This window comes from Carettochelys insculpta, chromosome 6 (genome assembly GCF_033958435.1).
Source record: "Carettochelys insculpta isolate YL-2023 chromosome 6, ASM3395843v1, whole genome shotgun sequence".
Classification (NCBI taxonomy): Eukaryota; Metazoa; Chordata; order Testudines; family Carettochelyidae; genus Carettochelys; species Carettochelys insculpta.
Genome location: NC_134142.1, coordinates 119,768,502 through 119,794,456, shown reverse-complemented (window position 1 = coordinate 119,794,456; position 25,955 = coordinate 119,768,502). Strand labels below are relative to the sequence as shown.

Sequence of the window (25,955 nt, the reverse complement as noted above, 5' to 3'; positions counted from 1 at the left end):
GTGCCAGGCCATAACCTGTGCCATTTGATGTCCTAGGTGATCTAGGACTTGATATTCTTGTATCTTCGTGGTTCTGCCCACTCCCAGGAGTCCTTGTGGATCTCCTGAGTCTCATGAAGAAGTGGGCCCTGGCTGTTAATTTTCCATGTCCTCCAGTGTGCCCCCTCCTCAGTCTCCCCAGTGTTAGACAGGAGATCTCCGCAGCCCTACTCTGCCAGGATCAGATGGGAATTTAGGTCTGTGTACATCCTGTCCTGGCCTTCTCTACCCCCAGCTATGGGCGAGAAGGGAAGTCACTGGCATGTTTTGACGGGTGGTGTGGACAAAGGGTCCTGTTTGTCTCGGGTCAGGAAGGAAGCTACGGGTTGTTTTGCAGTTCAGGGCTCTCCTGATTCACTGGCTCCCCCTCTTCATGGCAGGCCTGAAAGACCTCATCTTAGCAGGCTGTTCCTGGTCTGCAGTCTGTGCGCTCAGTACCTCCAGCTGCCCCCTTCTCAGGACCCTCGATCTTCGGTGGGCAGTAGGAATCAAGGACCCTCAGATTCGGGACTTGCTCACACCTCCAACAGACAAACCCAGTATGTTGGTTCCTGGGTCATACGGGGGGGACGGAGGGGGCAGGTGAGGGGGGTGTGGTTGCACAAGAAGGTCTCTAGGTGGGGATGTTCAGATAGTGGGATGGGAGATGTGGCTGCAGTGGGATGGGGATTTTTCCTGGGGATCAGTGTTCTGAGGGCTGCGGTTTCCAGGTAGTGTTGCGGGTGGTTGGGCTGCATTGACTTAACTAGAAGTTCCTGTCTCGCGTACAGGTGGTGAAGGGGGAAGCCAGTCGGGGGTGGCTATGACCTGACTTGTTTTCCACGTACCTCCGCAGGTCAAGACAATCGCAGCAAACTCCGCAACATGACAGACTTCCGGCTGGCTGGCCTGGACATCACTGATGCCACGCTCCGGCTTATCATCCGCCATATGCCCCTGCTCTCACGGCTTGACCTTAGTCACTGCAGCCACCTTACAGACCAGTCGGCCAACCTGCTAACGGCAGTGGGGTCTTCCACGCGCAACTCGCTCACTGAGATCAACATGGCAGGTGCCTGCAAACCTCTGCGTCCCTCCCCCGGGGTCCTGTGTGGTGCCTGACGGCCACTTGTCTGCCTTCTTTTGCCCTGGCTTTGGAGGGGTTCCACAGTGCTGGGTACAGTGGTGGGGGTAAAGGGGGGCAGTTAGTTTTGTGTTGGCTCAGTCGTGACCTTCAGTGCAGTCCTGCTCCAGGGAGAGGAATAAGAGGGGGCGGTTAGATACCTAGCTGCTAGCAACCTGCTTTCATGGATGAATGAAGAGTGTGGGCTCATGTGTCATCGTCTCCAGGACCCCAGGGGTTCTTCAGCATCTGCTGTAGGCTTGTGCTCTGAAATCCCCACTTCTGAACACATTAAGTCCCTATGGCTGGTAGGTCTGATTGGAACCCACAATTTCTTCTCCGTGGGGAAACGGCCAGACCAAAGAAAATCTTCGTTGCACCTGAGAAAGATCAAAGCACTAGCTCTTAACTGCATGTAGCAGGGACCCCTAGCTTGTGGCAGGTGACCAGGTGAGTGGGAAGGGAACCAGGTAGGTTTCCACAGAAATTGTGGCTGAAGCAAATACATCCCTATGGAAGATTTTGTTGTGAAAACAGCCTGTTCTGACAAATGTCTGGTGATTCCCAGCTAGCTCTGCGGGCCAGACCCAAGGTTTCCCTTAGCTACCAAACTCACCATCTCCCTCTTGGCAGCTGCAGCGTGGGTGGCATAGATCCAGTCCATGGCACGTGGAAAAGGTTAAAATTGAGGGGCTGCATAGACTGTCTGATGTACAATTAAATCTCCCAGGGGGGTGATGTGCTGATCAGGGCACTCCTGGTACAGGGGCAGATGTTTGCCAGGGAATGTGCTGTGCCGACTGGAGTATCTGAGGGACTAGAGGGGAGAACTGCTGCTCTGTTTTCCTATTCTGTATAAACCTCAATATATTTTTGCCTTCTCCTGATTTACTCCGTGTTCTCAGTCAGCTGCCCCAGCCCAAACTTGTCCCAGCTTCCTGTGGGGTGTGCCGCCCCATGTGTGGCAGGTAGTGGGAGCTTTGCTGTAAATTTCCTTCCTCCTTCTCTGCTCAGGTTGCAATAAGCTGACTGACCAGTCCTTGCTGTACCTGCGACGCATCTCCAACCTCACCCTGATTGACCTGCGAGGCTGCAAGCAGATCACCCGCAAGGCCTGTGAGCACTTCATCTCAGACCTGTCCATCAGTAGCCTCTACTGCCTGTCTGACGAGAAGCTGATCCAGAAAATCAGCTAGAGACTCACCCCAGGCAGACTGAGGGCAAGGAAAGATCCCAGCCCACCCCTCATGGAGAGCTGCTCCTCCTCCCCAGCCCTGACCTGCTGCGAGGCTGGCATCCTGCACTCCTCTGTCACCCACCTCTGCAGGCAGGGCAGCAGCCAGCCCGACTCCACTGTCTCTCCTCCCCTTCCCTCCTTCCTGGGACTTCAGCAGGGGAAAGGGGTATGGTCAGGCTGGCGCATAGCAGAGAAGAATGGGCAGTGGCCAGGGAGAGCTGGCTCTACAGCCTGGCTGCTCTGTCTGAGGTTGTGCAGAAGTGTCTACACAGAGAATGGGCCCCTCTTTTCTTCCCCCATTGGCACCCCAAAAGAGATTTCACTTCCTGCTTAGCATGGGCAGGGGGAGCGCCCTGCCCCCAGAATAGGAATTGGAGCAAGTGGGATGAAACAAACATGCCCAGGCTCTCCAGCTGCTGCCATGTGTCGCTGTGGGCCCTGTAGCTTGCCATACTTCACACGCATGCCACATCTCTGCCCTTGACACTCTTCCTTCTCTTGGCCTTGCCTAGCAAAAGTGCCCAGGCGTTGCCTCCTGCTGATGTGCTGGGCTGGCTGCTTGCATGTAGGGGGTGAGAGCCCCATGGTGGTAGGCTCTCAAGGTGAGGTGTCTCTTCCATGGCTAACCAAGTATCCCCTCCAGAGCAGCGCTGGCTTGCTTGGAGCATGGTGTGTCCACACCCCCATGGGAATGGGTGTCTGCAGGGGCTGGGTCCATCAGAGCTCAGGGAGGACTCAGAAGGCATCCAGAGGGGTTTCTAGATCCTGCACAGGGAGGGCTACATGCTCTCCCCACCTCCTTCAGGCAGGGTGGTATCACAGCACTCTTGGGATGATGCAGCCCAAGGAGAGGATGCTTCTCCATCCTGCCACCTACCGTGTAGCTGTCGGCTCTTGAACTGGGAGATGTGGAGACGGGCATGAATGTCCCCATCCCCCTACCCCTTTAGCTGCCACTTTTCCTTTGCAATGAATGGTCGGTCCAAAGAACCTTCTCTCTTGGGCAGCAGAGAGCTTTTTGCACTTTAAAAAGAAAGGTTGGAATCTTATTTTGGGTCATTGTTATTCTCCCCCCCCTCCCCTGAGTGATTGGATGCTCCCCGACTGAGCTTGTTGATGTTTAATGCACAGTTTGCACTCTGCTCTCTTCCTCCCCTCCTCCTGCCCCCCAAATCCCCTCTTTCTGAGCATACTGATAGCACAAAACCAGCCTGCCACGCCTTCCCCCAGCCCCTCTCGGCCTTGCAGTGGGAGAGGAACTCTCTAAGCAGCAGGAACATGGGGGAGGGACGAGTGGTTGTGAAACCTCAAAGGAGAATCGACCAGATGCACCCTCGCTGCTTCAAAAGCAATAAGGGAGGCAGAAGCAGCTGTCGCCCCTTCAGCTCTCCCCACGGCCTGCTGGCTCCGAATGCTCTGGCACCAATGACTTCTGCTGTTGCAGTGTTGGCTGGGGGTGGTAGATGTCTTTGTTTAGATCCACTGCACCCCCAGTGGGGGCTCAGGCACTGCGCTTCCCCCTCCCCCCCAGCCTCCATATCTGAGCCTGCTTGCTTGCTGACTGGAACGTGCAAGGGTGATGAATTCCGCAGTGCCTCGGTACATGGGAGTTTTGCTGCCATCGATTAGAGTTTTTGGACAAAAAGAAAAAAAGCAGCCCACTTTGTCATCAGCAACCTAGAGTGGAAGCTTTCTGTCATTTTGGTTTTGGTCACTCCTGTGGAAAACAGAAAAATCAAACTACTTTTTTTTTTTTTTTTTTTTTTAAAGGACGGCAGGGGAAGCTATAAGCAGGAGATTTAAGTGCATCCAACCTGGGGGACCCTCCAGCCCTGAAGATTTTTGGGCTGGCTTTTCAGTTTGAAAAACAAAAGCATCTTAGCTATTGTCACATAGGCATTCAGCGCTGAGCTACAATGGATCAATGCACCAGGGGTGTCCATGGTAGGCAGGAGGAGGAGTCGAGCTGATGGATGGGTGAAGGGAAATGGTCGATCTTTTAAGTTCGCTGTCCCACAGCCTTCTCACACGCCCTCCACTAAGCCTGTGGCTTCAGAGACTTAACAATTAAAGGTGTGAGACTTGTTTCTGTAACTGGCCACCACCTTGGAGGGCAAGGGATGAAAATCCACAAAGGAGAGAAGAAATATATATATATATGAAATCACTTAGTGATTAAAAACAAACCCTGCTCCCCTAAATAAAACTCCCTAAAGAAAGTCACTATTGGTTTAAAGGGTTTTGGTTGTGTTCTTGTGTTCTTCCCCCTCCCCCCCCCCAGAGAAATATTGTAAATATATATTTTTGTTGGCGATTTAGAGTCCATCTCCAACATCTGTGCTTTAAAATTAAATGTAAGCATTAAGGGTAAACGAAAACAAGTCTTATGCTCTTTGGGTTGGGGATTATTACAGGGGGGCCAAGGGAGGGGGAGCTAGTTGGAATTTTTTTTGGTTTTGTTTTTGTTTTTATTTTCTCAGCCTTCTCCAATACTGGTTTTAGAGAATCTTTGCTCATAACATATTACCACAGGAAAGGAGAGATGTTTGTGGGGGAGGGAGGGGAAGATACCAGCCTCTGAAGGGAAATATTTTGTTTCTTGGGGGTGGATTTTTGGAATAAAAGTTTAAAGAAAACATTGCATCGGGTCTGCATGTGATTTGTATGGGAGTAGGGCGGCCCAGCAGGGGTAGCTGAACTCCAGCCAGCAGTCCACTCAGATTCTTGGTTTCACTGCTGTCATCCTGCCGGCCTTCAGGTGACCAGAGAAGTAGAACAGTCATTCCAGGTGATGCATTGTGCATATTTAGCTCTGTTTCTATTAATGTGGTTCACTTGTCAGACCCCTTCTAGCACTAGGATTAGGGTCTTCAGGTTCTTGTAAAGAAGGAAAAGATGAAACACGTGAACGTATGTTGTACTGCAGGTTATCTTTTGACTCCTATAGGTACTTTTAATCCCACAAGACCTTTGTTTGCATTAGAAGGCTCTGTACATTGGCTCCTTTCACCTGTTCCTTTATAGCTTTGGGTTTCACTGAAGAAAAGCCTTTCTGGAGCTTGTTTGATGGGGTTTTTCGCAGAGAAGCAGAGCTGCAATTTGCTGAATGTAAACAGCCATTGAAGCAGGAAAGTGTCTTGTGGTGCAGGTGGGCGGAACTAGAAAGATCCAAATGCGACTGCTATCTGATTTAAAAACTCTGCCACCTCCCAGGAGTCTGGATTCACAGGTTGAAAGATCTCTCTGCTGGCATATTGCTTTACAGCTAAATGTGTCCCTACTCTTTATCTCCTTGTTAAGCCAGCTTTGACACTCCGTTCCCCTCAACTTTGTCTGCACCCTTCATGCTCTTCGAGGGCATTGGTTTCCTTGCATGTTTGTATTTTCGAGTTTCTGCCCTGGTCTTTGGCTGAGGCATGGAATAGTGTAGCTTGTGAGGGATTCCATGCTTTTAATTGCAGTTATTGCGCTGGATGCTTATCTATTAGTCTTGATACACAGGAGATCAAGCTGTACATGGTGGATAGTGCCCTCTGGCCTTAAACAGTCACTCTGCATGTGGGAGCTATTCTGGAATCAGGCTGAGCCTCTATTTTTCACTGATCTCTGCTGCCATGTCCTATTACAAAGTTCTCTGCTACCCCCACTGAGTATCTTCCTGTTGCCCTTGACACTCTAATGTTCAGCTCAGATCTCTCTACCTTTCCTAGCTGGTGTATTGCACCAATTTTTAGCATCATTTACTGTTTTCTCTAACTTCTCCTATCCATGAGTGGAATAAATGATGTGCCCGGTGGCATGTGCACCAGAAATAGAAACACAAGCTGCCAGCTGTGGGCTGCTCTGGATACTCTTCTAATCAGCTGGGCAGCACCCAGTTGTCTCCTGGGTAGCTGCCCAAATGCTTAGCTGACAGGGAACAGTGTCCATGACTGACAGTTTTTAACTCAAGATTGGCCTTTTTTTTTTCTCCCCCGCTCGGCTGTCATTTATGCAAACGTTATTTTGGAGCAGGTCTCTGTCCTGTGTAACACAGGTGAGGCTAGATGATCACGGTGATCCGTTTTAAGATCTGTGACTGGACAGGTCCTTTACCTTGCCTTTTTCTTGCCAATACAACTTAAACCAGGCTTAACAGTGTGGCCATACACTCATGCCCAAGTGTTGGGAAGGGCTTTGAAATGATGAGCTTGGAATGTAAAGCTGGAGAATGCTGTAGAGACAAAGTCAACAGACTTTGAGAAAGGAAGACTGGAATATTATACAAGAAGGATTGAATGACCTGGAGGACTAAAGTAATAGCAATGGGATGAAATGTTGTAATACACAGTTCAAGATTGCACACTAATAGCTGCTATAAGCTCAGGTTGGAGATGGCAGAAGAAGAAAGGCCTTGGTCACAAGGTGACTAAGAGCCAACTGGCTGCTGTGGCTGTGGGAGTCAAATGTGACTAGGATGAAGCCGGAAAGAGCCTTCCAGTCAAGAGAAAAGAATGAATACTCTGAAAGGTCTCTGGAGTGCTACACACAGTTCTGGTCATCCAAGTTCCGAACAGATGAACTCAAACAGGACCAGGTGCAGACAAGGGCTTCTAGCATGATTAGGGATGTGCCTTACGAAAGGAGGCTGAAGAGTTTATCTCCTTTAGCCTGGCAAAACAAAGATGGTGAGGGGAAAGGGAGACAGTGTTTGCTGTCTCTGAACACATCAGGGTGTAAACATCAGTATGGGAGAGGAGCTGTTGAAGCTAAAGGACAGTGATGATGATGCAAGAACAAGTCACTAAACCAGCCATGAACAAAGAGACTGGAAATTTGCAAGCAAACAGGTGGCCCTGACCATGGTTTTGTCGAACTACTGCTGCTTGGTTCCACAAGCTCTTCAGATTTATTTTCTTCCTCTTAACTTCCTGCATTCTAGCTTTCTGGTTAAGACGGTGTCTGAACTTTCCTGCCAACCTTGTCTCCGCAGACCCCCGACATCCTGAAAAAACAAGCTTTTTTTTTGTATTGGAATTTTCCTTACCTGGGCTTTGTTTTCATGTTAGCCTCGACTAAGAGTAATCTCACTGCCCATTGCACTCATCTGTATATTAAGACTGACCCGTCTAACACCATCATGGAGTAAAACTTGGTTGTGATGGCTACAGGCCTAGGATCCCTCGGAAGGGGCCAGTGGGAACTGAGACATTGAAAAGTGAGAAATCGCTAACTCCGTCTATTCACTAGATCATGTATTGCAGTGGCACTTAGGACCCACAAGTCATGAGGCCAGGGACCCCTGGGCATTAGGTGCTGAACAAACACTGCAGAAAGATGCTCTGTGACCCAGCCCTAGAGTCTAAATCATCACTTGTTCCAATGAAAGTGAGATGGTTTTAGCCCTTCCCTTTTTATGTACATGTTTTAACATCCTTGTTCTGGATAGTTACTATCTAGCTGTACTTGCTAGACACAAATCCAGACGCATTTTCTGCCCCAGGGAGTCCTTGCCTAAAGCCTTTTCTATTTGGAAGCAGCCAGTTCCCTGTTCTGAATGCTAAGGTGAGTCAGGCTGCTTGCGTGTATGGAGGGGCCCCGTTGCACAAAGTGCTGCAGATCCTCATAATCAACAACCATGGGCTCAGCGCCCATTAGTGTCTGACACCTCTCCCTATTTCCTTCCATCCTTTCCTGTCCAGTGTGGAGTGGCTTAGTTTCTGGTGCGAAGCTAATCTACAATCTACTGTATGTACCCATTCTCTGTGGGGTCTGCCTCTCCTGTTCGAGCCATCCATTGTGCCGAATCCCAGGCTCTTGATTTTTGGTTCTTTGTTCTGCAAATATGCCCAAGTAGCTGTAATTTGCATTATATAACCTTCTGCAGTAGGTTCTCTTTTGGCTGTATCATTCTATATAATTCTTCATTGGTGATTTTCTGCATCCATCCTATTCTCAGGATCTTTTTGTAACAACTCCTAAATGCCAATATTATTCTCTTAAAATCTTTCGTTATCACCCGTCTCACATCTGTACAACATTTTGCTGAATACACACATTTTCAAGACGCTCAGCTTCGTTTTTTAAGCTAGTTGCTTTGCTTTTCCAGATCTTATCCATCGCCTTCGTACTCGCTGTTGCTCTCACTATTCTAGTCACTATTTCCTTCTCACAGTCTAGCTCATGTTATGTTGCTCCCCAGATATGTGAACTTCTCTACATTCTCTAGTTCCATCCCCTCTATGCTGATCTTCCTTCCTAGTTCCTTATCTCCAAATATAATTTTTTGTTTTTATTGATGCTCATAATCAGTCTGTACCACTTCCCTTCCTCATTTAATACCTGCACCATTCTCGCTAGCTTCTCATCTTCCTCAACAATAACTATATCATCTGTGAACCTCAAGTTGTTAATTCTTATCCCATGCACAAATATTCCTTCTTCCTCTTTCTTGATCTTGTGCATTGCGCTCTCTAGGTGAATGATGAAGATACTCAGTGATATCAGAACTCCTTGTCTCGTTCATGCTGACAATTCCTCCAGAGAGCTTCATCAGAAGAGACAAAGCCATGAGATGGGAAAGTGGGCCCAACCATGGCAAGTGACAAAAGAATGCTTTCAAAAGTCCATGGGGATTTAGTCCGAGGTGTCTAAATCACCTTGGAAAAGGAGCCTGGACCCTGAGTCGCTTGCCACTTCAAAAAGCATTACCTTTGCGCAGCATCATTGAGGGCTGTCACCAGTGCCAGTCCACAAGGTCATCTGCCTTCTCAGTCACCTGAACAACCTGCAGGAGCAGTGTTGGGTCTCACTAAGGCTGTTGAAACTGCTCTGTACGTATTTAACTTCTGTCCCTTGGGCTTTTCTGAGCAGTCTGCACACTTATTCCTGCTTGGAGTTCACCTTTCAGAAATCTCAGAGGGAAAGACTTGAAGTATCATCCATCTCTTTTGCTGAAGATAGGGGTGTGCCTTACCAAAGGAGGACGAGTTTGTCTTGTTTAGCCTGGCAAAATAAAGGTGTTGAGGGGAAAGGGAGACAAAGTGATTGCTGTCTCTGAACACACAGGGGTGTAAACATCAGTACAGGAGAAGAGCAGCTGAAGCTAAAGGACAGTGATGATGCAAGAACAAGTTGCTAAATCAGCCATGAACAATGTGAGGCTGGAAATTCTCAAGCAAACGAGTGGCTCTGATGCAGTGTTGTTGGACTACTGCTGTTGCTTGGTTCCATAAGCTCTTCACAGATTTATTTTCTTCCTCTTAACCTCCTTTCTCATTCCAGCTTTCTGGTTAAGGCGGTGTCTGAAGAAGCTTGTTTCTTCAGGATGTCAGGAGTATGAGAAGACAAGGTTGTTGAAGAGTTTTTAGAGGCCTGGGGACTTAACAGGGGAGGTTACTAAGCTTGTGTATTTGAAAGGGCAGGGATGCTGAGCTTGCCCAAAATCTTTCCTCTGACTCAGGCAAGGAGGTTAAGCCATCTTTTAAGCCAGGGCAGTAAAAATCCTTTCTCTTCTAGGCCTCTCACTGCCTTGCTGCTGCAGTGTCCATTTCAGAAGCAGAATTGCGAGGTGTGTAGGTTGCTGTGTGCAGTCTGGGGGAGGTGGTGCAGCAGGTGGAACCACACCAGCACCTCCTCTGGAGACAGAGGTGCAGCTGATTCCCCATTCCTGCTGGATGAATTAACCTGAGTGTTGTGGACTTGATTTGAAAAATATGTACACCCAATACACATTGGAAGACCTTGACTTTGCAGATGTTCTTACGTTGCTTTTCCACACCCATCAACGCATGCAGGAAAAGACACAACCACCTATGGACCTTTGGACACCAGGTTGGACTAAGAGTTAACCCAGAGACTGAGACTCAACATAGATTCACCAGCACCAATCAAGACAGATGATGCAGACTTACCCAGCACAGACAGCTTCATGTACTGAGGCAGCATCATCCGCCATCAGAGAGGCACCAAGAACGACATCCAGAGCAGACTAAGCAAGGCCAGAAATGTCCTCAGAAGTATGAACCGGGTATGGAGATCTACACGGTAGCATCCATACCAAGCTCTCAGCCTTTCAGACCACTCACCTTCGCAAGGTACTTCACATCTTTTGGCTGAAGACAAGCTCCAGCCATGACCTGCTCCCGCGATGCCACCAGGAGGACATCACCACTGTCACCATGAGAAGCTGCTGGAGATGGATAGGGCACCTGATGAAAGGGGAGGCAGAGGCCATTGTAAAGATAGTGCTTCACTGGAGGCCTGAAGGACAATGGAAATGTGGGAGGCCCAAGACAACCTGGCGGCGCGCTGTTGAGGCAGACACGAAGAGAATGAACTACGGCTGAGACACACTGGAGAAAATGGCCATAGACAGACAAGCAGAGGACCTTTGTTGCTGTCCTACATGCTAGTGGGTGTAACATGCTTTAACTAGCTATGTGGACTTGATTTGGGTAAAGGGGCATTCCAAGCTGAAGCAGCGGCACCCAGCCCTAGCAGAAGCCGTGGGACATGGATGATGGCCCCAGACTGACTTCTGTGCCCCTTGGCTGCTTTTATTTCAGCCTTCTCCACCTGCTTCCATGTTCCTGGCCCTTCAGTGTCCCATCCTACCCGAGTTAATCCTGATCCTAATAGCCCCCACCCAAAGGACTGGCTGGTCACCGTGCACCCTTCTGTTCTCTCCTCTGTCTATCTCTCGTCTGTGCCCATGTAGCTTGTAGGCTCTACAAAAGAAGCACTATTATTCTTTATACTGGTGTTCCTTAAACTGTGGTCAGCGGAACACGGGTGTGCCGCAAGCGTCTGACACTTTTTTGATATCATAGGCTGATGGTCTATATTTTGTTGTTAAAACTAGATACACGGTTACTACTTCATGGCTATGATACCAGCTTAAATGACTTCATTTTGGTTTGCTGTAGATGTTGCTGTTTGATTGAGGTTTTTTGTCTGACAATTATTTTAAAGAAAATTTTTATAAGTGTTCTGCATTAAAAATATTGTTTGGTGTTACCCGGTCCCAAAAAGTTTAAGAAACACTGCTTTAGACCAGGCCTGCCACAATGTCCCCCTTCTCCAGTTGTCCTTAGGCACGACTACGCTGCAATGCCAAATCCCCTGGAAAAAGGAGCGTTCAGTTTTTATTCTAACTAATATTTCAGGCTATGTCTATGACACACAAGCCCATTTTTCCCCTTTACAGTGTGCTAACTGCTTTATGCACTTAATTTATATAGATTGCTGGGAAGAAGTTAAATTGAGCGGTGGTAATTGTTTTGTACGGCCAGAAGGAATGGGTGCCACGAGGCCGGAGATGGTGTCCTCTAAGGATTCCAGGCTCCAGCCCAGAAGGATCTTGGGGCCATGGATGCTCTTTTTTTATTGAAAGTTTCAGAGTGGTGGAGATTCTGCCATATGTTGCGATGTTTTGTAAAGCTTGTGCTCTTGATAGGGCTACTTTGGGTCCTTTGGTTCTTCCTGGCCTTGTGACTGTGTTTCAGAGGCATGGTAAATCCACCAGCTCATCCTCTACAGAGGGATATGGTTTGGCAGAGGACTCCCTGAACTGAAAACCAGGTGAGAGCTATTTCTAGCTCCGCCACTCACCTGCTCTGTAACCTGTCCTTTTCAGTCCTGTCTCCCTTTTGCGTGCAGGGCTTCTGAGAGCTACATAAAAGTAGTAACCATTCCACATGAGCTTAAGCCCCAGATCTGGATGCTTTTGGTCTCCCTGTTGCATGGCTATTCCTCAATGGTTGTTTTAAGCAGACTCTATTAATAGTTACCTTTTCCTTGGGGAGTCGCTTTAAAAACAGCCTAGATATTTTGTAACTTAATTCCCTGCTTTGTTTACTGGTGAGCTTTGCTTTCTCTGCAGCATGTTTCCTTTTACAAACATTCATTCGCCTTTTCCCAGGGCCTTTTCCTTTCTGTTTGGTTGCCAGTTTGCTTCCATTTCAGCCTTGGTTTAATATCCCATCTTGGGCAAGCAGCCTGGCTGTGTCTGGTTCCTTATTCTTTTGCAGGGGAAACTGTCATCTGTACTTCGATCACAGGGACTCGTGCTCCTCTGCTTCGTGGTATGAGCTCCAGTTCATCCCCTGAAAATCCAGTGTGCTAAATGCAAGGTCCCACTTCTTGACTCTGCTGCTTGCAAGCTGGGACAAACGCTGGAGAGTAAAAGGCCCGCCTGTGAAGCCGTCTGAATGACGGAGATGGAGCTGGCCTTCTGACCCTGGGCTAACTCGAGGGGAAGTAGGATCTACGCCTGTCAGGCGTACAGCGGCCTCTTGCTAGAAACAAGAACAGGAAGATGTGCATGGACTGAAGAGGGGAGAAAGCTGCAAACAACTCCACTGAAATGGAATCTGCTGCATGTAACTGCCATAGGTGTGCTCTTTCCCTGCAAGACCTTGGCTCTGTTAAGCTGGGTCGCCCTTCCCTATCCTATAGGTATAAGGAAATTGAGCAACGTGACAGTGACAGCTGCTGCATGGGAGCTGCTCTTTCCCTACATGGTCGAGTGATGGCAGTGTAACCCTGGCAGTGAGCAAAGGGGTGGGGTGTGTAGATCCCTTCTGAGAACTGTCGCAGCTCTGCTCACTGTTGAATGGGGACACATTTTCCGGGCTAGCTAACACCAGCTGAAGGTGTTAAAGCCAGGGGCTGCTGGGCAGGGACAGCCCCACCCTCCACTTCCGGCTTCTGCTAGTGGCCTGATTGTACTCTGCAGCCCAGCACTGGGTGCTTCAGATACGAGACACTCAGCTATGAGGTTGTCAGTTTCTTCTTGGACTTGGTCTCTAGTGTCCTTGCAGGCGTGCGAAATGCTCCCTGTCCCCCTGCAGCCTCCCCTTGTGCATCTGCTCTTCCCTGCTCACAGAGACTGTCAGGAGAACCCAGGCTGTGGGCCACCTCCCTGCCATGTCTTGTGGCCCACCCCCTTTTCACGCAGCCTGTGTCCTGCTCCACCTCTAGCCCATGTTCCTCCTTTTCCTCTACACTATCCACCCCCGCCCAGCAGAGAGATTTTTTCTTTCACTTTCTCTGCCCTGCAAAGGCACTGCAGCAGCATGTCCTGCTTCCCACCCTGGCTGCCTGTCACTTCCCCGCACCCTCTTTCCTAGCCTAAGCAACTTTCTCTCTGCCCCCTTTCCTGGGGTCTCTGCCTACCCACAGCAGGCTCCCGTCACCTGCTGATTTCCTCCTGTCGGGCTGAAATTTCCCCATGTGACTCTTTCAGATGCCCAATTTGATCTATCTCTGAAGGGAGCCTGGTTGGTGGGCGCCCAGCTGCAGGGTGGGGTCTGAAATTACATCAAGGCCCTTTAAAGTGTCTCGGGTGAGTCACCCCCAAGCCACCTTTAGCAATGGCCTGTTGGCAGGCTGAGCAGCAGGTGACAGGAGCCTGGGTGACCTGGGAATGGGTAACAGGGTAACAGGCTGGATCATTTGGGTCCTTCTGGGGCACCTGGCATTGGCCGCTGTCGGAAGACAGGACACTTGGCTAGCTGGACCATGGGTCTGACCCAGCGTGGCTGTTCTTGCGTTATGACCTGCCTCTCGTTCCACCGTATCAGCTGCTCTTTCCTCTGCTCCTCACTTGGCCTTTAATAAAGTTGAACCGTTCAAGCCCAAATCTTGAAGCTATTAGGTTGCCAACACCCCCTGAAATCACTAGAAGATATGTGCCCTGCCAGCTTTAAGGCGCTTGTGCTGTTCTAGATGCTAACCTGCAACTGTTGGAGACCCTTTGAAAGGGGCACCGGCCTCAGAACCACAAGGAGTGTGGATAGAACCAAAGGCAGAGAGTGGCATTGAACTGCTCCTCACCTGCCCCCTGCCAGGTGTGAGCCGCACCTCGAAAAACGAGGCAAGGGAGCAGCTGTGTTGGACAGACAACTGTGACGGATGAAAGCCCCACCGTCGACATGACCTAACAAACCCAGACTCTCTAGGAGACAGTAAGCCGCTGGCTGGTGCTGATGAGTCCCTGGTGGCACTGGCCAGCCCAAATTCCCAGAGGTGTGAGCACTGGGCCCTCTAATTTTTTTTCCACCCATGTGTCAAATAAATGTGGTGTGCGCACAGGCATGTGTGGATGTGCACTACCCATGGAAACACACCCGGCCGGCTGTGGGCGCTCTGCTAATTGGCTGGGCAGCTCCTGAATCGTTCCTGGGAGGCCACCCAAGTGCTCAGCTCACAGGGCGCAGTGGGCACAAGTGATGAGAGCGAGTAGAGAGGACGGTGGGTGGTGGTGGTGATGAAGAGGAGGAGAAGGAAACTACTCTGGGGTCAATCCAAGGGTCACTGTTTCTGCCTGTGCTGCACAGCACCTCAGATTGGAGGAGGACCTTGCAGGATGATGAGATTCCTTGCGGGCACAGAGTCCTCCAGGAAGAGTTTGTCTGGAAATGAAGGAAGCCTTGAACTTGGCCCAGCTCTTAGCACCTTGGAAATCCCTCTGAGAGTTAGAACTTGGCTTCAGGAGAAAACTGCCAGAAGTTAGTGGTGCTGGGTTAATCCCTTTGAGAAGAGGCTTTAGCCATGTGCCAATCAGCTTAGTTTAAGTCAATAAGGAGCCGGTTTAGGCCAGTCTCCAAGGAGCTGCTCTCACTCACCTTTTCTTTCCAGCCTGTGGTGGTCTCTGCAGCACCGTGTATGTTCCCAAGTGCTGGGCAGGGCGAGAGCCTTCTGCCAAGGCTGGGGGATTCGTGGGCCCCAGGTCCAGATTACCTTGTCCTCCAGAAACAGGCTCCAGCTCCCACATCTGCCATTGTGGAGAGTGAGGTTGCAGCAGTAAGTGGCTGAGCAGGAGCCCAGTCTTTGGGGTGCCCTTGTCTGAAGGGGAGCTTAGGGAGGTTGAGTGGAGGGGGATGCCAGGGCAGCCCTCACCTGCTGAAATGCCTCAGAAGGACAGAGGCCAACACACCAGTCTGATGTGGACTCCTGGGCCACTTAAGCCAAGATCCCCAAAGGTGTATTCAGGCTCCTCTGCTCTTCAGCCCAGCCATACTGGGTTAGCCCAGGGTCCATCTAGCTCAGTATCCTGTTTGCTGACAGGGGCTAGTGGCAGGTGTCCCAGAAAGAATGAACAGAACAGCTGATCACCGAGGGATCCATCACCATGTCCCAGCCCCCAACAAACCGGTGAGGGACACCAGCCCTGCCCATCCTGGCTAACCACCACTGATGGACCTATCTTCTGTGAATTCATCTATTTCTTTTTTGAACCCTGTTACAGTCCTGGCTTCCCATCATGCTCTGATGTTGATTGTGGGCTTTGTGAAGAACTGCTTCCCTGGGTGTGTTTTAAACTTGCTACCTGTTAATTTCACCAGGTGACCCCCTAATTCTTGCATTCTGTAAAGGAGTAAATAACTTTTTGTGGTTTATTTTCTCCACAGTAATCATTCTATACACCTCTAGCACCTTCCCCTGTAGTCCATCTCCTCCCCAAGCTAGTCCTATTACTCTCGCCTCACCCAGAAGCTGTTTCATACCCCCAGTAACTTAGCTGCCCCCCTGGATAAATGTTAGTTTGTATCCACAAAAACAAGAAGTGCAGTGGCACATTATAGACTATGAGATATTTTTGGAGCATCAGCTTTTGGGAGCAAAGATCCACAAAGTGGCTCTTTGCTCACACAAGCTGATGCGCCAACAAATCTGTTAGTCTATAAGGGGCCTCAGGACAACTTGTTGTTTTTGCTAATAACTTCTGTTGCCCTTTTCTGAAGCTGCATGCAGTATTCAAGATGTGGGAGTGCTACTATATTTTCTGTCTTAATCTCTGTCCCTTTCTCAATGATTTCCAAATTTTTTTTATTTTGCCTCCCACTGCACAGGCTGTGGCTGTTTTCAGGGAACTGGCTCCAAGATCATTCTTGAGTGAGTACAGCTGATTTAGACCCTGTTTTATATGTAGGGCTGGGCTTGTTTTCCAATGCACGTTCCTTTGTGTGGATCCACGGGGATAAATCACCTAGTTGTGTGAGATCCCTCTGGCACCTCTTTGCAGTCGGCTTTGGACTGGACTAGCCTGAGCAGTTCTGTATCAGTTGCAGATTTGGCCCCTGCCCTGTTTTGCCTTTCTGCACATCAGTTCAGGTATATGCTCAATCGGCTCACTCCCAGTACACTCCCCCTGCCTGCTACCATTAGTTACCTGGCTTCCTTCTCAAAGGTGACTATTTATTCCCAGTCTTCTAACCAGCTCTCCAGCCAGGAGATGGCCTTCCCTCCTCTTCTGCACCTTATCCCCCAGGGACTGGCAGCCAGAGGTGGCCACCGCCACACCCCTTTTGAGGCTCAGAGCTTTATGGGCAGTGGCCAGCACCGCTCCGAGTCCAGCTCTGCTTTTGCCCCCCACTCAGAACGGGAGGGACTTGGCCTTCTGCGGTAAGGGTGGCCCTTATGAGCTGCCTGGGTCGTAGAGTGCTGCAGGACTGGTCCCTGGAGTCTGGTACCCCCTGAGACACACACACACACGGGTTTGGTGTGTGCCTGGAATGTGGCATTCCACAGCCCTGGTTTGTCTACATCTCCTCCCCACTGCTTCCCAAGGGCTGGGCACCTCACTGAACTCCCACAAGGGGGCTTGGACCAGACCTCTGGAAAGAGAAGAGGTCACTCGCCCCTACCTCTTCCCTGGGGACCTCCAGCACTTAGCAGAAATGCCACTGTGGCTGGAGAACAGTGTTCACTGACAGCTGAGCATGGGGGCAGATGCTCAGCAGAGTTTCAGGGGCTGCCCGGCTGGTTAGCAGAGCGTTCCCAGTACCAGTCACTGATGATGTGTTTCTATCAGGAGTGTGTTCTGCCCTCAGCTGGAAAACAATAGAGGGAAGCCTGTTGGAGAACCTCTTACAGCCCCAGGTCTGCTGGGGTGGTGCTTGGTCAGGGCACTGGGCTGGTGCTGAAGCTCACTGAGGGTAGGGGTTGTAATTTCACATGTGTAGGTGCAGAGAGAGGCAGTGCAGCAGAGTTGGTGACAAAGGGGCTCTTCCCTGGATCCCCTGAGAGCCTGGAATCTGAAATGGGCCAGCAGCTTCCCTCCTTGCTGTCCTGCTCTAGGGCAGAGGGGCTGCTGTACTCCTCTCTCTTCCCCCTTTAGACCCATTCAGATCAGGCTGCAACCACCTGAGGCCCAGATGCCATTGCTAGGAAGGGCAGCTCTTGCTGGAGGCACTGACAACCCTCAGGCTGGGGTCATAGCTATGGGCAATGGCAGAGCCCTGGGACAGTGAGTGGGACTCCTGGGGGCCTGGCCAATCCCAGGCAGGGCTGGTGGGCCCTGTGGGAGGGACCTATGGAAGGTTCAGCAGAGCCCACCTGGCCAGGATGGAATCTGCAGCATCACCTTGGGGGCCAGGGGAACCCATGTCAGGGCTTGCGGTGCCAGGGCAAGGTCAGGGGAATGTGGGGGGTCAGCACAGCCTGGGGCAGAGCTGGCCCTGGAGGCCAGGAACTGAAAGGGGTCAGGTGCCCTGCCCAGGTTAGCTGGGTGCAAAACTTTCAGCTGCTGCAGCACCCCCTGTGCCTCTACTTCCCAGGCCTACGCTAGGGAATCCCAAAGGGGGAACTTTTAAGACAGATACTGACACAGACAAACTTCCCAACAGCTCACATCCCAGCTTTGTCTCTCTCATTTACCAGGCACCATATGCTGCCTGGGACTCAGCCCAGCACAATGGAGAGCTCCAGGGGCTGGATCATAGGCTGCAAATAACTGTAGTATACTTAGTATTTAGGAACTGCTGCTTTTACAATGCAGCTACAGCTATTTCTGCTGCATGGCCACACTCTGGAATTGCCTGTGCGCTCCGGGGGAAATTGAACCGATGGGCCAAGACCCTGGATCTGGCAGTTTCCCGTGCAGACAGCTTGGGATTTCCCTGAAAACTTTAGAGGTGTGAAAAAGCAGTTGCTTGAATAGCATTAAATAGGGCAACCCTATGTCCCTAGGCTAAATGGGGGACACTCTGAGGGTGAGGAGATGCCTTCTGGCATCTGAAATAGGGGATGGTCCTGGCCAAAGTGGGACAGATGGTCACCGTCCACAGGCAGTGCCTGTCCTGTGGGGCTGCCACCCTGCTGGGGTGCTCCCTGGCTGCCCCATGCCTTGGGGCACCAGGAAGAGGGTTCTGGCCCAGCCAGGGACCTCGCCACGCTGCTGCTTCTCTTGGCTCCCCTGAGCCAGGGGGAAGCCAGGAACCAGGCACAGCCACACTGGTCCAGCTCCCTCAAGTTGCCGGGAGCCAGGCAGCAGCATCGGGCTAGCTCCTGGCTCCCCCAGAGCTGGGCAGCAGCTTCTCCACACAAATAAGGGGCAATTAGCCCCTTTGCTAAAATAAATTAGGATGCCTTCCTGGTGCCTGAAATAGGGGGCCATCCCAGCCAAAACAGGACAGATGGGCTCCCTAGCATTAAAGGACAGTGACCGACAGCCTCTGCATGGCCGCCCCCCTGCCCTGCCCCGCCCCGCCCCACCACTGGTGTTTTGATGTTGGCCTGGACCATGACTACTCCATGGAGGTGATGGGGATGTGGGCGTGAGGTTCCTCCCTTCCCAATCTGCCAGCTCAGGCCACGTAGCAGGGCAGACCCTGCCACAGGCTGCTGTAACTACAGGCAGATGAGGTGGCTGGGAGGGGGCAGCCCCCAGCTGGGACTCCAAGGACTCCCTGTTCCCCCCAGCAGGGATGGAAATGATCAGGGATTCTGCTGGTGCCCCCATACCTTGAGCCTGGCCCCAAGCACAGCCTGACCCTGCAGCTCCATTGGGAGCTTGGTGGGCTGGCAATTCCCTGCCCTGACTTGCCAGCACTTCAGCTGCCCCACGCAGCTAAGGAGCCCAGCAGGCAGCACTGCTCCAGGGCAGGGTTTGCTGGGGCCAGGCGGGGGTACCAGGGGTGAGCTGGAAGGGGAGAACAGGCTAGGCTGAGCTGAGAGGTCAGCAGGTGGGGGAGGCAGCTGCAGGCATGAATGATGAGAGGGGCAGTAAAGTGAGGAATAGTGGGGCAAACAGAGGATTCCCCGTGAGGGATGGGCTGGGGGTGTTGAGCATGGGGAACCGGTGTGTCAGTTACAGGGGGAGCAGACCACGCCCAGAACCCCAGGGCTGGAGGTTTGAGGGTCAGTCCCACAGGCCTGTTGCCCCTGTGCTGGGTGAGGGAATGATTATCCCCCAGCCTGACTGGGTTTATGCTTGGCCCAGGAGCCACGCTGTTTGGTAACTAGGACCCTACAGACAACCTCCCAACCTTATGAGGATTCTCACCCACAGTCTATGCAGCAGGAACACCAGTCCTGGAACTTTTCCTTGCAGCAAAGCCCCATGCCAGCTTTATCCACATATCTATTCTGGAGCGAACCAATCACTGGACTGAACCAGGTTAGTCACAGAATCACAGGCACATTCTCATGTTCCTCAACTAACATCATATATGCCATCATGTGCCAACAATGCCCAGATGCTTTGTATATCGGACAGACTTCCAACTCCCTTAGACAAAGAGTTAATGGGCACAAGACAGACATTAAAACACTCCTGATCCACAAACCCGTCAGCCAGCATTTTTATGGAGTGGGCCATTCTGTTAATGACTTAAGAGTTTGCATCTGACTGAAGAGGAATTTTCACAACAGATTGGAAAGAGAGGCTGCTGAACTCTTATATCCAAATTCGACACATTAACACGTAGTTTGAACCGGGATGGGAATTTTCTGGGTCATTATAGGGGCTCATTTGCATACTTGGCTTAATCTAATTCTTGACTCACCCCATTTCTGCCCCCTACTCTGATTTGCTCACCTAGATTTTTTTCCCCTATTTGTTCACTTTGGTTACTATTTTTGGTTCTCTGTGCCTTAAATATAGAGCCTGGTCTGGCCTGGCTATGGTCTGAAGAAGTGGGTGCATCCCACGAGAGCTCATCATCTAAAATTATTTTGTTAGCCTTTAAAGTGCTACTTGACCGTTTTGTTTTGATAGTCTCTAGACTAGCACGGCTCTCAGTCTCTGCAAGTCATCTGCACCTAGTGGGTGTGTGAGGATACACTTGGTGACCACACGAGCTACTGAAAAGTCACACAAGAAAATCCCTCAGATGCTCCACTTCTCTAGTCATGGTTGTCATCACCTCTGATCTGTCCAATTTCATCAGATCGAAAGGTTCTTCTGATCCCCCAGGACCAGCCATGTGTCCAGGTCAACTGGAAACGCCAATCTTAAAGGCACATCCTTTCCAGTCCTTCAGAATCTAAAGTCTTATTCATAAAAAAGGGTGAGTTAAATCATTGCATTACAATGTTTTTGGTCAAGCTTGTCTTGTAGCAGCCCTGGGGTAAATTGCCAGCTTAAGTCAAGTCCCTGGGGTACCTCTGCAGCTTGGATGGGTGACTCAGTTCTTTGTTCAGAGCTTCAGTTCATAGCAAAGATCCTCCAGAGCTAAGCAGCAGGATTGAAGTCAAAACAGAGGCGTTCCCAGGACCTTAGAGATGATCTCTGCCACATGGAGGGGATTCCATTCTTCTTGCTGTGGAAAAGTACAGCTGCCAGAGGGAGTTTGTCATGTGAGCAAATCACCTTTCCATGCACAACTCAGCTCTTTACAAGCAGAAGCCATTCTCGGATGCTCATCTGAACGGTCATAGGAGAGCTGACCTGACTGGTACCTTCCAATGCCCATGGCCAGTCACGTTCCTCCACTAAACCTGATTCGTCCCTTCACAACCAGCCAGAGAAACAGTCTGCTGGTGTCTCCCAGCAGCAAAATGTTTGACATACGAGTATATAGCCAATGCTCAGAACATCACATCCAAAAACGATGCATGCATTCAAATGGCATCATCGTAACCAGCCTATTATAAGCTTTCCACGGACACCTCACCAGGTACAACTGCATACAAGATTTACTGCAAACCCAGAACACTGCACTGGGTGGCCACATTTTATTCACATAACATCCCCGGTGTCCGACTACTTTTCAGGAGCAGGGCTGAAGTCACAGAGGACCCAGGAACGGGAGCCACACAGGTGTTCCGTGGGCCATGCCGGCCAGGCCAGACAAAGGAGCTCTCTCACCAGCATTTTCACTGTGAAGTTTCTCACTGTGTCCACGTACAGCTGGTGGCTTAAGGAGTCTGCCGCACCTTTCCCTCTGATCCAGGATTCAAATGCACAGCTGGGGCTGGGAGGCGGCAGCTGGGAGACTGCAGAAGAGGGGGCGGTCCTCCTGGCCCTGAGAATGGAGTGACATGGGGGAATAAACACTCAGGGCACAGTTCATGGCTGATCCCATCCTGGGGGGATCGCAGATACAGGTGCAAATGCTATGGAACAAGCAGGAGCAAAGCTGAGCCAGCCCTTTAATGCTTCTGGAAATGTACAACCCCAGGGAGAGCTCCCAATCCACTCTAGGTCAGTCTGACTCCCAGTCAGGCAGGTGGCAGCTTCCCAACACACACAGGCTTCCAACACCAGCAGCTGCTTGCTGACAACAGGGCCAACCCTCTGATTTTGCAAGCAGAGTGTGGCCCCATCCCCTCTGGGGGCAGGGTGGGGCTTACTCTCTGCAGCTGAGTCCATGCAATCAGCCTTTGTCTGGGGATACCACCACCTGGGGCTAAAGTCCTTCAGGCAGAGTTGGTGGGGCTGCCCTTCTCAGTAGCATTTGCATGTTCAAGGGACAGGGCTGCCACCTCAGGGCACATGGCAGATGGGGCGGGGCGGGGGGCAGGCCCTGACAGGGCCAAGTTTTCTCCCCACAGGGCCAGCAGGAAATGAACCCCAAACACACAGCCACCCCCAGCACAACAACTAGTCCACCAGAGCTACTTCCTGAACTACTTACTGTCTCCCAGGTCCCATAAGCTCCTGGGGCATCTTCCTGAGCCTCAGCAGCTCTCGCTTCCACTGCCTGGGGAGCTGAGCCTGTCCCAGACTGGAACCTACCCCATAGACACCACTCCCCTCAACAATCAGCCCTGAAGGAGCTGAGCTGCTCCCTTTTATACCAATGCTCCAGCCAGAGTGTGCTCCGTAGAGCAGAGGGGGTGTGTGGCCTTCTCTGCTCAAAAAACAGAATTTACCCTTGCAGGCCCAGAGTGGGGCAAGCCTCCTAGTCACACACCTGTACAAGTGGCAGCTCAGTCTGAAAATACAAGCCCCAGCATTCCTATCTGGTGAGTCAGAGCTGGTCAGAAAAATGTGAGCATCACAGGTTGCCTGGATCTTAAAGAAAGCAGCAGAAACGTAGCACTTTAAAGGCTAAACAAAATGATTTAGTCAGTGATTTTGTTAGTCTTTAAAGTGCTATAATTCTGCTTCTTTGTTTTGCTGGAGTACAGAGTAACACGGCTACCTCTCTGTGGCTCTTCATAGGTAACTGGCTTCTGGCAAAATCAACTACACCACCAGTCACCAGCTGGTCTGGACTTTTTACAAGGGCTGAGCCATGTGACACTCTGGGTGAAACTGAAAACCCTGGGGAAGATGAAACTGAGGAAGGGAGCCCCACACTTGGCCAGCAGCGGGCACTAGAAGACAAACACACATCCTGCGATGGGTGTTGCTTATTTTTTTGATTTTGGATAATTTTGACAAAATGAAAAAAAATAAAAATTAAGACATGCTGCCCATGGGCATTGTGGGAGTGGTAGTTTGAATGCAGTGTGCTCCCGCTTTAATCTATGAGCCAGGTTTCCTGGTTGGACTACATCTCCCATGATGCATGGCAGTCAGGCCTGACTGGAATGGGAGGCCAGTGCATCATGGGAGCCCTTAAGATTGGTGCATTGTGGGTGATGTAGTTTACCCAAGGTGCCTGGCCCAGTGGTGAAAAAAAGGACATAAGACAACCAAATTACAACTCCCATGAGGCATCATGGCTGGCTTTCCAAATCAAAATATTTTTCTTTTCAGGTGCTGGGTTTTTGGATGAAAAAAATTGTAAATTTTCTGTGGGAAGTAGCTGACCCCTTTCACTAACCGTGCCGTTTATTTGCCAATTCAGTTTGCCACCAAAAAACATTTCTGACTGAAAACTTGCAACCAGCCCCAGTGATATCACCCGTTTGACACAAACCTCCGCGCTCAGCTGTCTGAGAGGATGCGTCACGCTGCAGATGCAAGGATGACACAGTAGTGCCAGTTCTTGCACAAGCCCCAGCCCCAGCCCCAGCCATGATGGGACTTACTTGACACTCCCAGCTTTGCTCAAATGAAAGTTGTGGGGAACAGGGACAGAAACTGCGTGCAAATGGAGGTGTGGAGCAGTGTTCCCTGTAAGCTGAGTGCTTAGCTGGCCACCCCACAGATTAACAGAGCACCCACAGCCAGCAGCATGTGTTTCTAGGGTGGTGTGCGTCTGCATATTCCTTGGTGCAGATAACAAAATTTATTCCACCCATGGATGGAAACAAAATTCATGGGAACATTGGTGCAGAGGAAATCTGACGGGGGGGCGGTTGCAGCGATTGGAGCGAGGGTCAGTTGAAAGGCAGTTGGCTTTAGGCTGGGAAGGGCTGTCCATTCGTTCTTGTTGCTGGTCTCAGGGTGGGCCCTTGGCTCTCCCTCTCAATTGCTGGTGCCTTGTCCTGGCCCGCACCCCAGCAACAGGTGCACATATGCCCTATCCCTCCCCCAAGCCAGGTGTCACCTCCTGAGCTCATGCACTGGGGGCGGGGGGCAGTAGCCGCTCCACCCCCTCTCCTGCCCCCACTCTCATCACTGCTCAGCTGCCAGTGTGTGGAATGCAGCTGAACCCTCCTCTACTCTGGCCTCTGTGAGATGCTATGGGGTGGAAACATCACTGCCTCCCAGTATCTCCATTGCTGGGGTGCTCCCACCACAGCCCTGCCCCTGGTTCTGCCATCCCTGAGCGTGCCCAACCCTCCGGCCTAGGCAGGACAGCTTGAAAATGTGGTTCAAGGGACGCCCAGCTGAGGAGGCAAATGAGAACCCAGGAGTTATTATCTGAGTATAAGGTTCTGGGAAACTAAGTCATGCACAGCTTGTTCGCAACTTTTCAAATCAAAGTTTTATTCATAATTTATGTGCAGATTTTTTACTTGATCCATGTTTCTATTTACTTCAGGGACCTCAGGACCATGGTGAAAGTTGTTTTTACCTAACTAATGAATATATCTGTGAAAGATTTGATAGTAATTTGCTTCTACACCTAAAAAAAAAGACAAAGGAATGATTGCACTGAAATGGCAATGTCTCTTTTTCAAGGGTGGGCTCCGTGGGTATTCCCCTGGAGGTGAGCATGTGCTCTGAGCACTTGAAGCTGAAAGATTTTACCCAAGCAATGCCTGTTGGCCTAGGCCTGTACCGGAGTTTTAGAGAGGCTGACTCAAAAGTTTTGAACTCTTGTGGTTAGCCTCACAGAGGCTGGCAAAAAGCTTATCCTTGCAAATCAGAGATTGGCAGGGTTTGTCCACACTTAACAGGCTGCAACCGTGTCACAGCTGCACATCAGTGAAGAGGCTACTTACACAGACAGGGGTCCTCCTTGGTATTCCCCCCACCACCGAGAGCTGGGTCGACATGAGAATTCTCCTAGCTCTGTCCACGCCGGGGGCTAGAGCAATTTAACTGCATAACACCAGGTGGGCTGGGTGGGGGAGGGGATTTTTGCACACAGAGTGACCTTGCTATACCCATCTAACTTCCTATTCCAGCCCCGGCCTGAAGTCTGAAAGGGACAGAGCTATCACGTACTCTGACCTCTTGCATGAGATAGGCCAGAGAACTTCCCCAAAGTAATTCGGGTTTGAACACAAGCAGAGAAAAACATCACATCGCAATTTAAGATTTGCCAGTGCGGGAGAAGCCATCCCCACTCGCTGTACGCTGCGCCACTGGCTAATCACCCTCACGGTTAAATGTTTTCACCTTATTTCCTTTCTGAGTCTGGCTAGCTTCAAATTCCAGCCAGCGGACCATGTTCCATCTTTCTCCACTAGCTCCAAGTGCCCTCTGGTATCACATTTTTACTCCCCACTCTCAACTGTGATCCCAGCACCCCTTAACTTTCTCATTGTTAAGCTGCCTTCCCCTGCGCTACTAAGGCTTCATTTACACTTACAGCAGTAATGTGCAGCCGTGGCATCGAGGTCAGGGTGCCAGCGCTGGGAGATAGCTCCCCCAGCTCTTTAGGAAAACCACCCCTACAAGAGGCTTAACTCTGAGCTTGGCTACACTGGCAAGTTACTGTGGTGAAATCTGCTGCGCTCAGGAGGGTGATTTTTCTCACTGCCAATGAATGAGAAAACTGGTCATTTCTGGGTGCTTACACCCCATTCCAGACAAAAGTTATGCTGCTGCAGCAAGTGACAATGTAAATGGCTTGTCAGCTGCAGAGGTCTCCTGTTGACAACGGAACCCCACTCGGAGGGGGTGGAAGCATTTTATCCACAAAAGTGCTGACAAAAAGCATTTACATGCCTGCCCTTTAGTGACATGGCTTGTGTTGCCACAATGGTGTTGCTAAAAGCTGCATAGTCTAGGATTTCAAGGAGCACGTGGCAGAAAATAAATCACTAAAAATCAGGAGATAAGCACTGGGGCGGCACTGGGAG

General features: G+C 50.7%; 1 protein-coding gene across 5 annotated transcripts in view; it reads left to right on the top strand.

Moving 5' to 3' along the window:
• The window catches only part of KDM2A (lysine demethylase 2A), a 65,105-nt gene extending 60,504 nt beyond the window's left edge, over positions 1 to 4,601 (top strand). For all 5 annotated transcript variants that reach the window (XM_074998074.1, XM_074998073.1, XM_074998075.1 and 2 more), the window contains 3 exons: positions 420 to 578; positions 875 to 1,090; positions 2,156 to 4,601. In XM_074998074.1, the coding sequence (XP_074854175.1) occupies positions 420 to 578; positions 875 to 1,090; positions 2,156 to 2,337 (557 nt within the window). In that variant the 3' untranslated portion in view covers positions 2,338 to 4,601. The remainder of the gene's footprint in view (positions 1 to 419; positions 579 to 874; positions 1,091 to 2,155) is intronic.
• Positions 4,602 to 25,955: the final 21,354 nt, after the last annotated feature.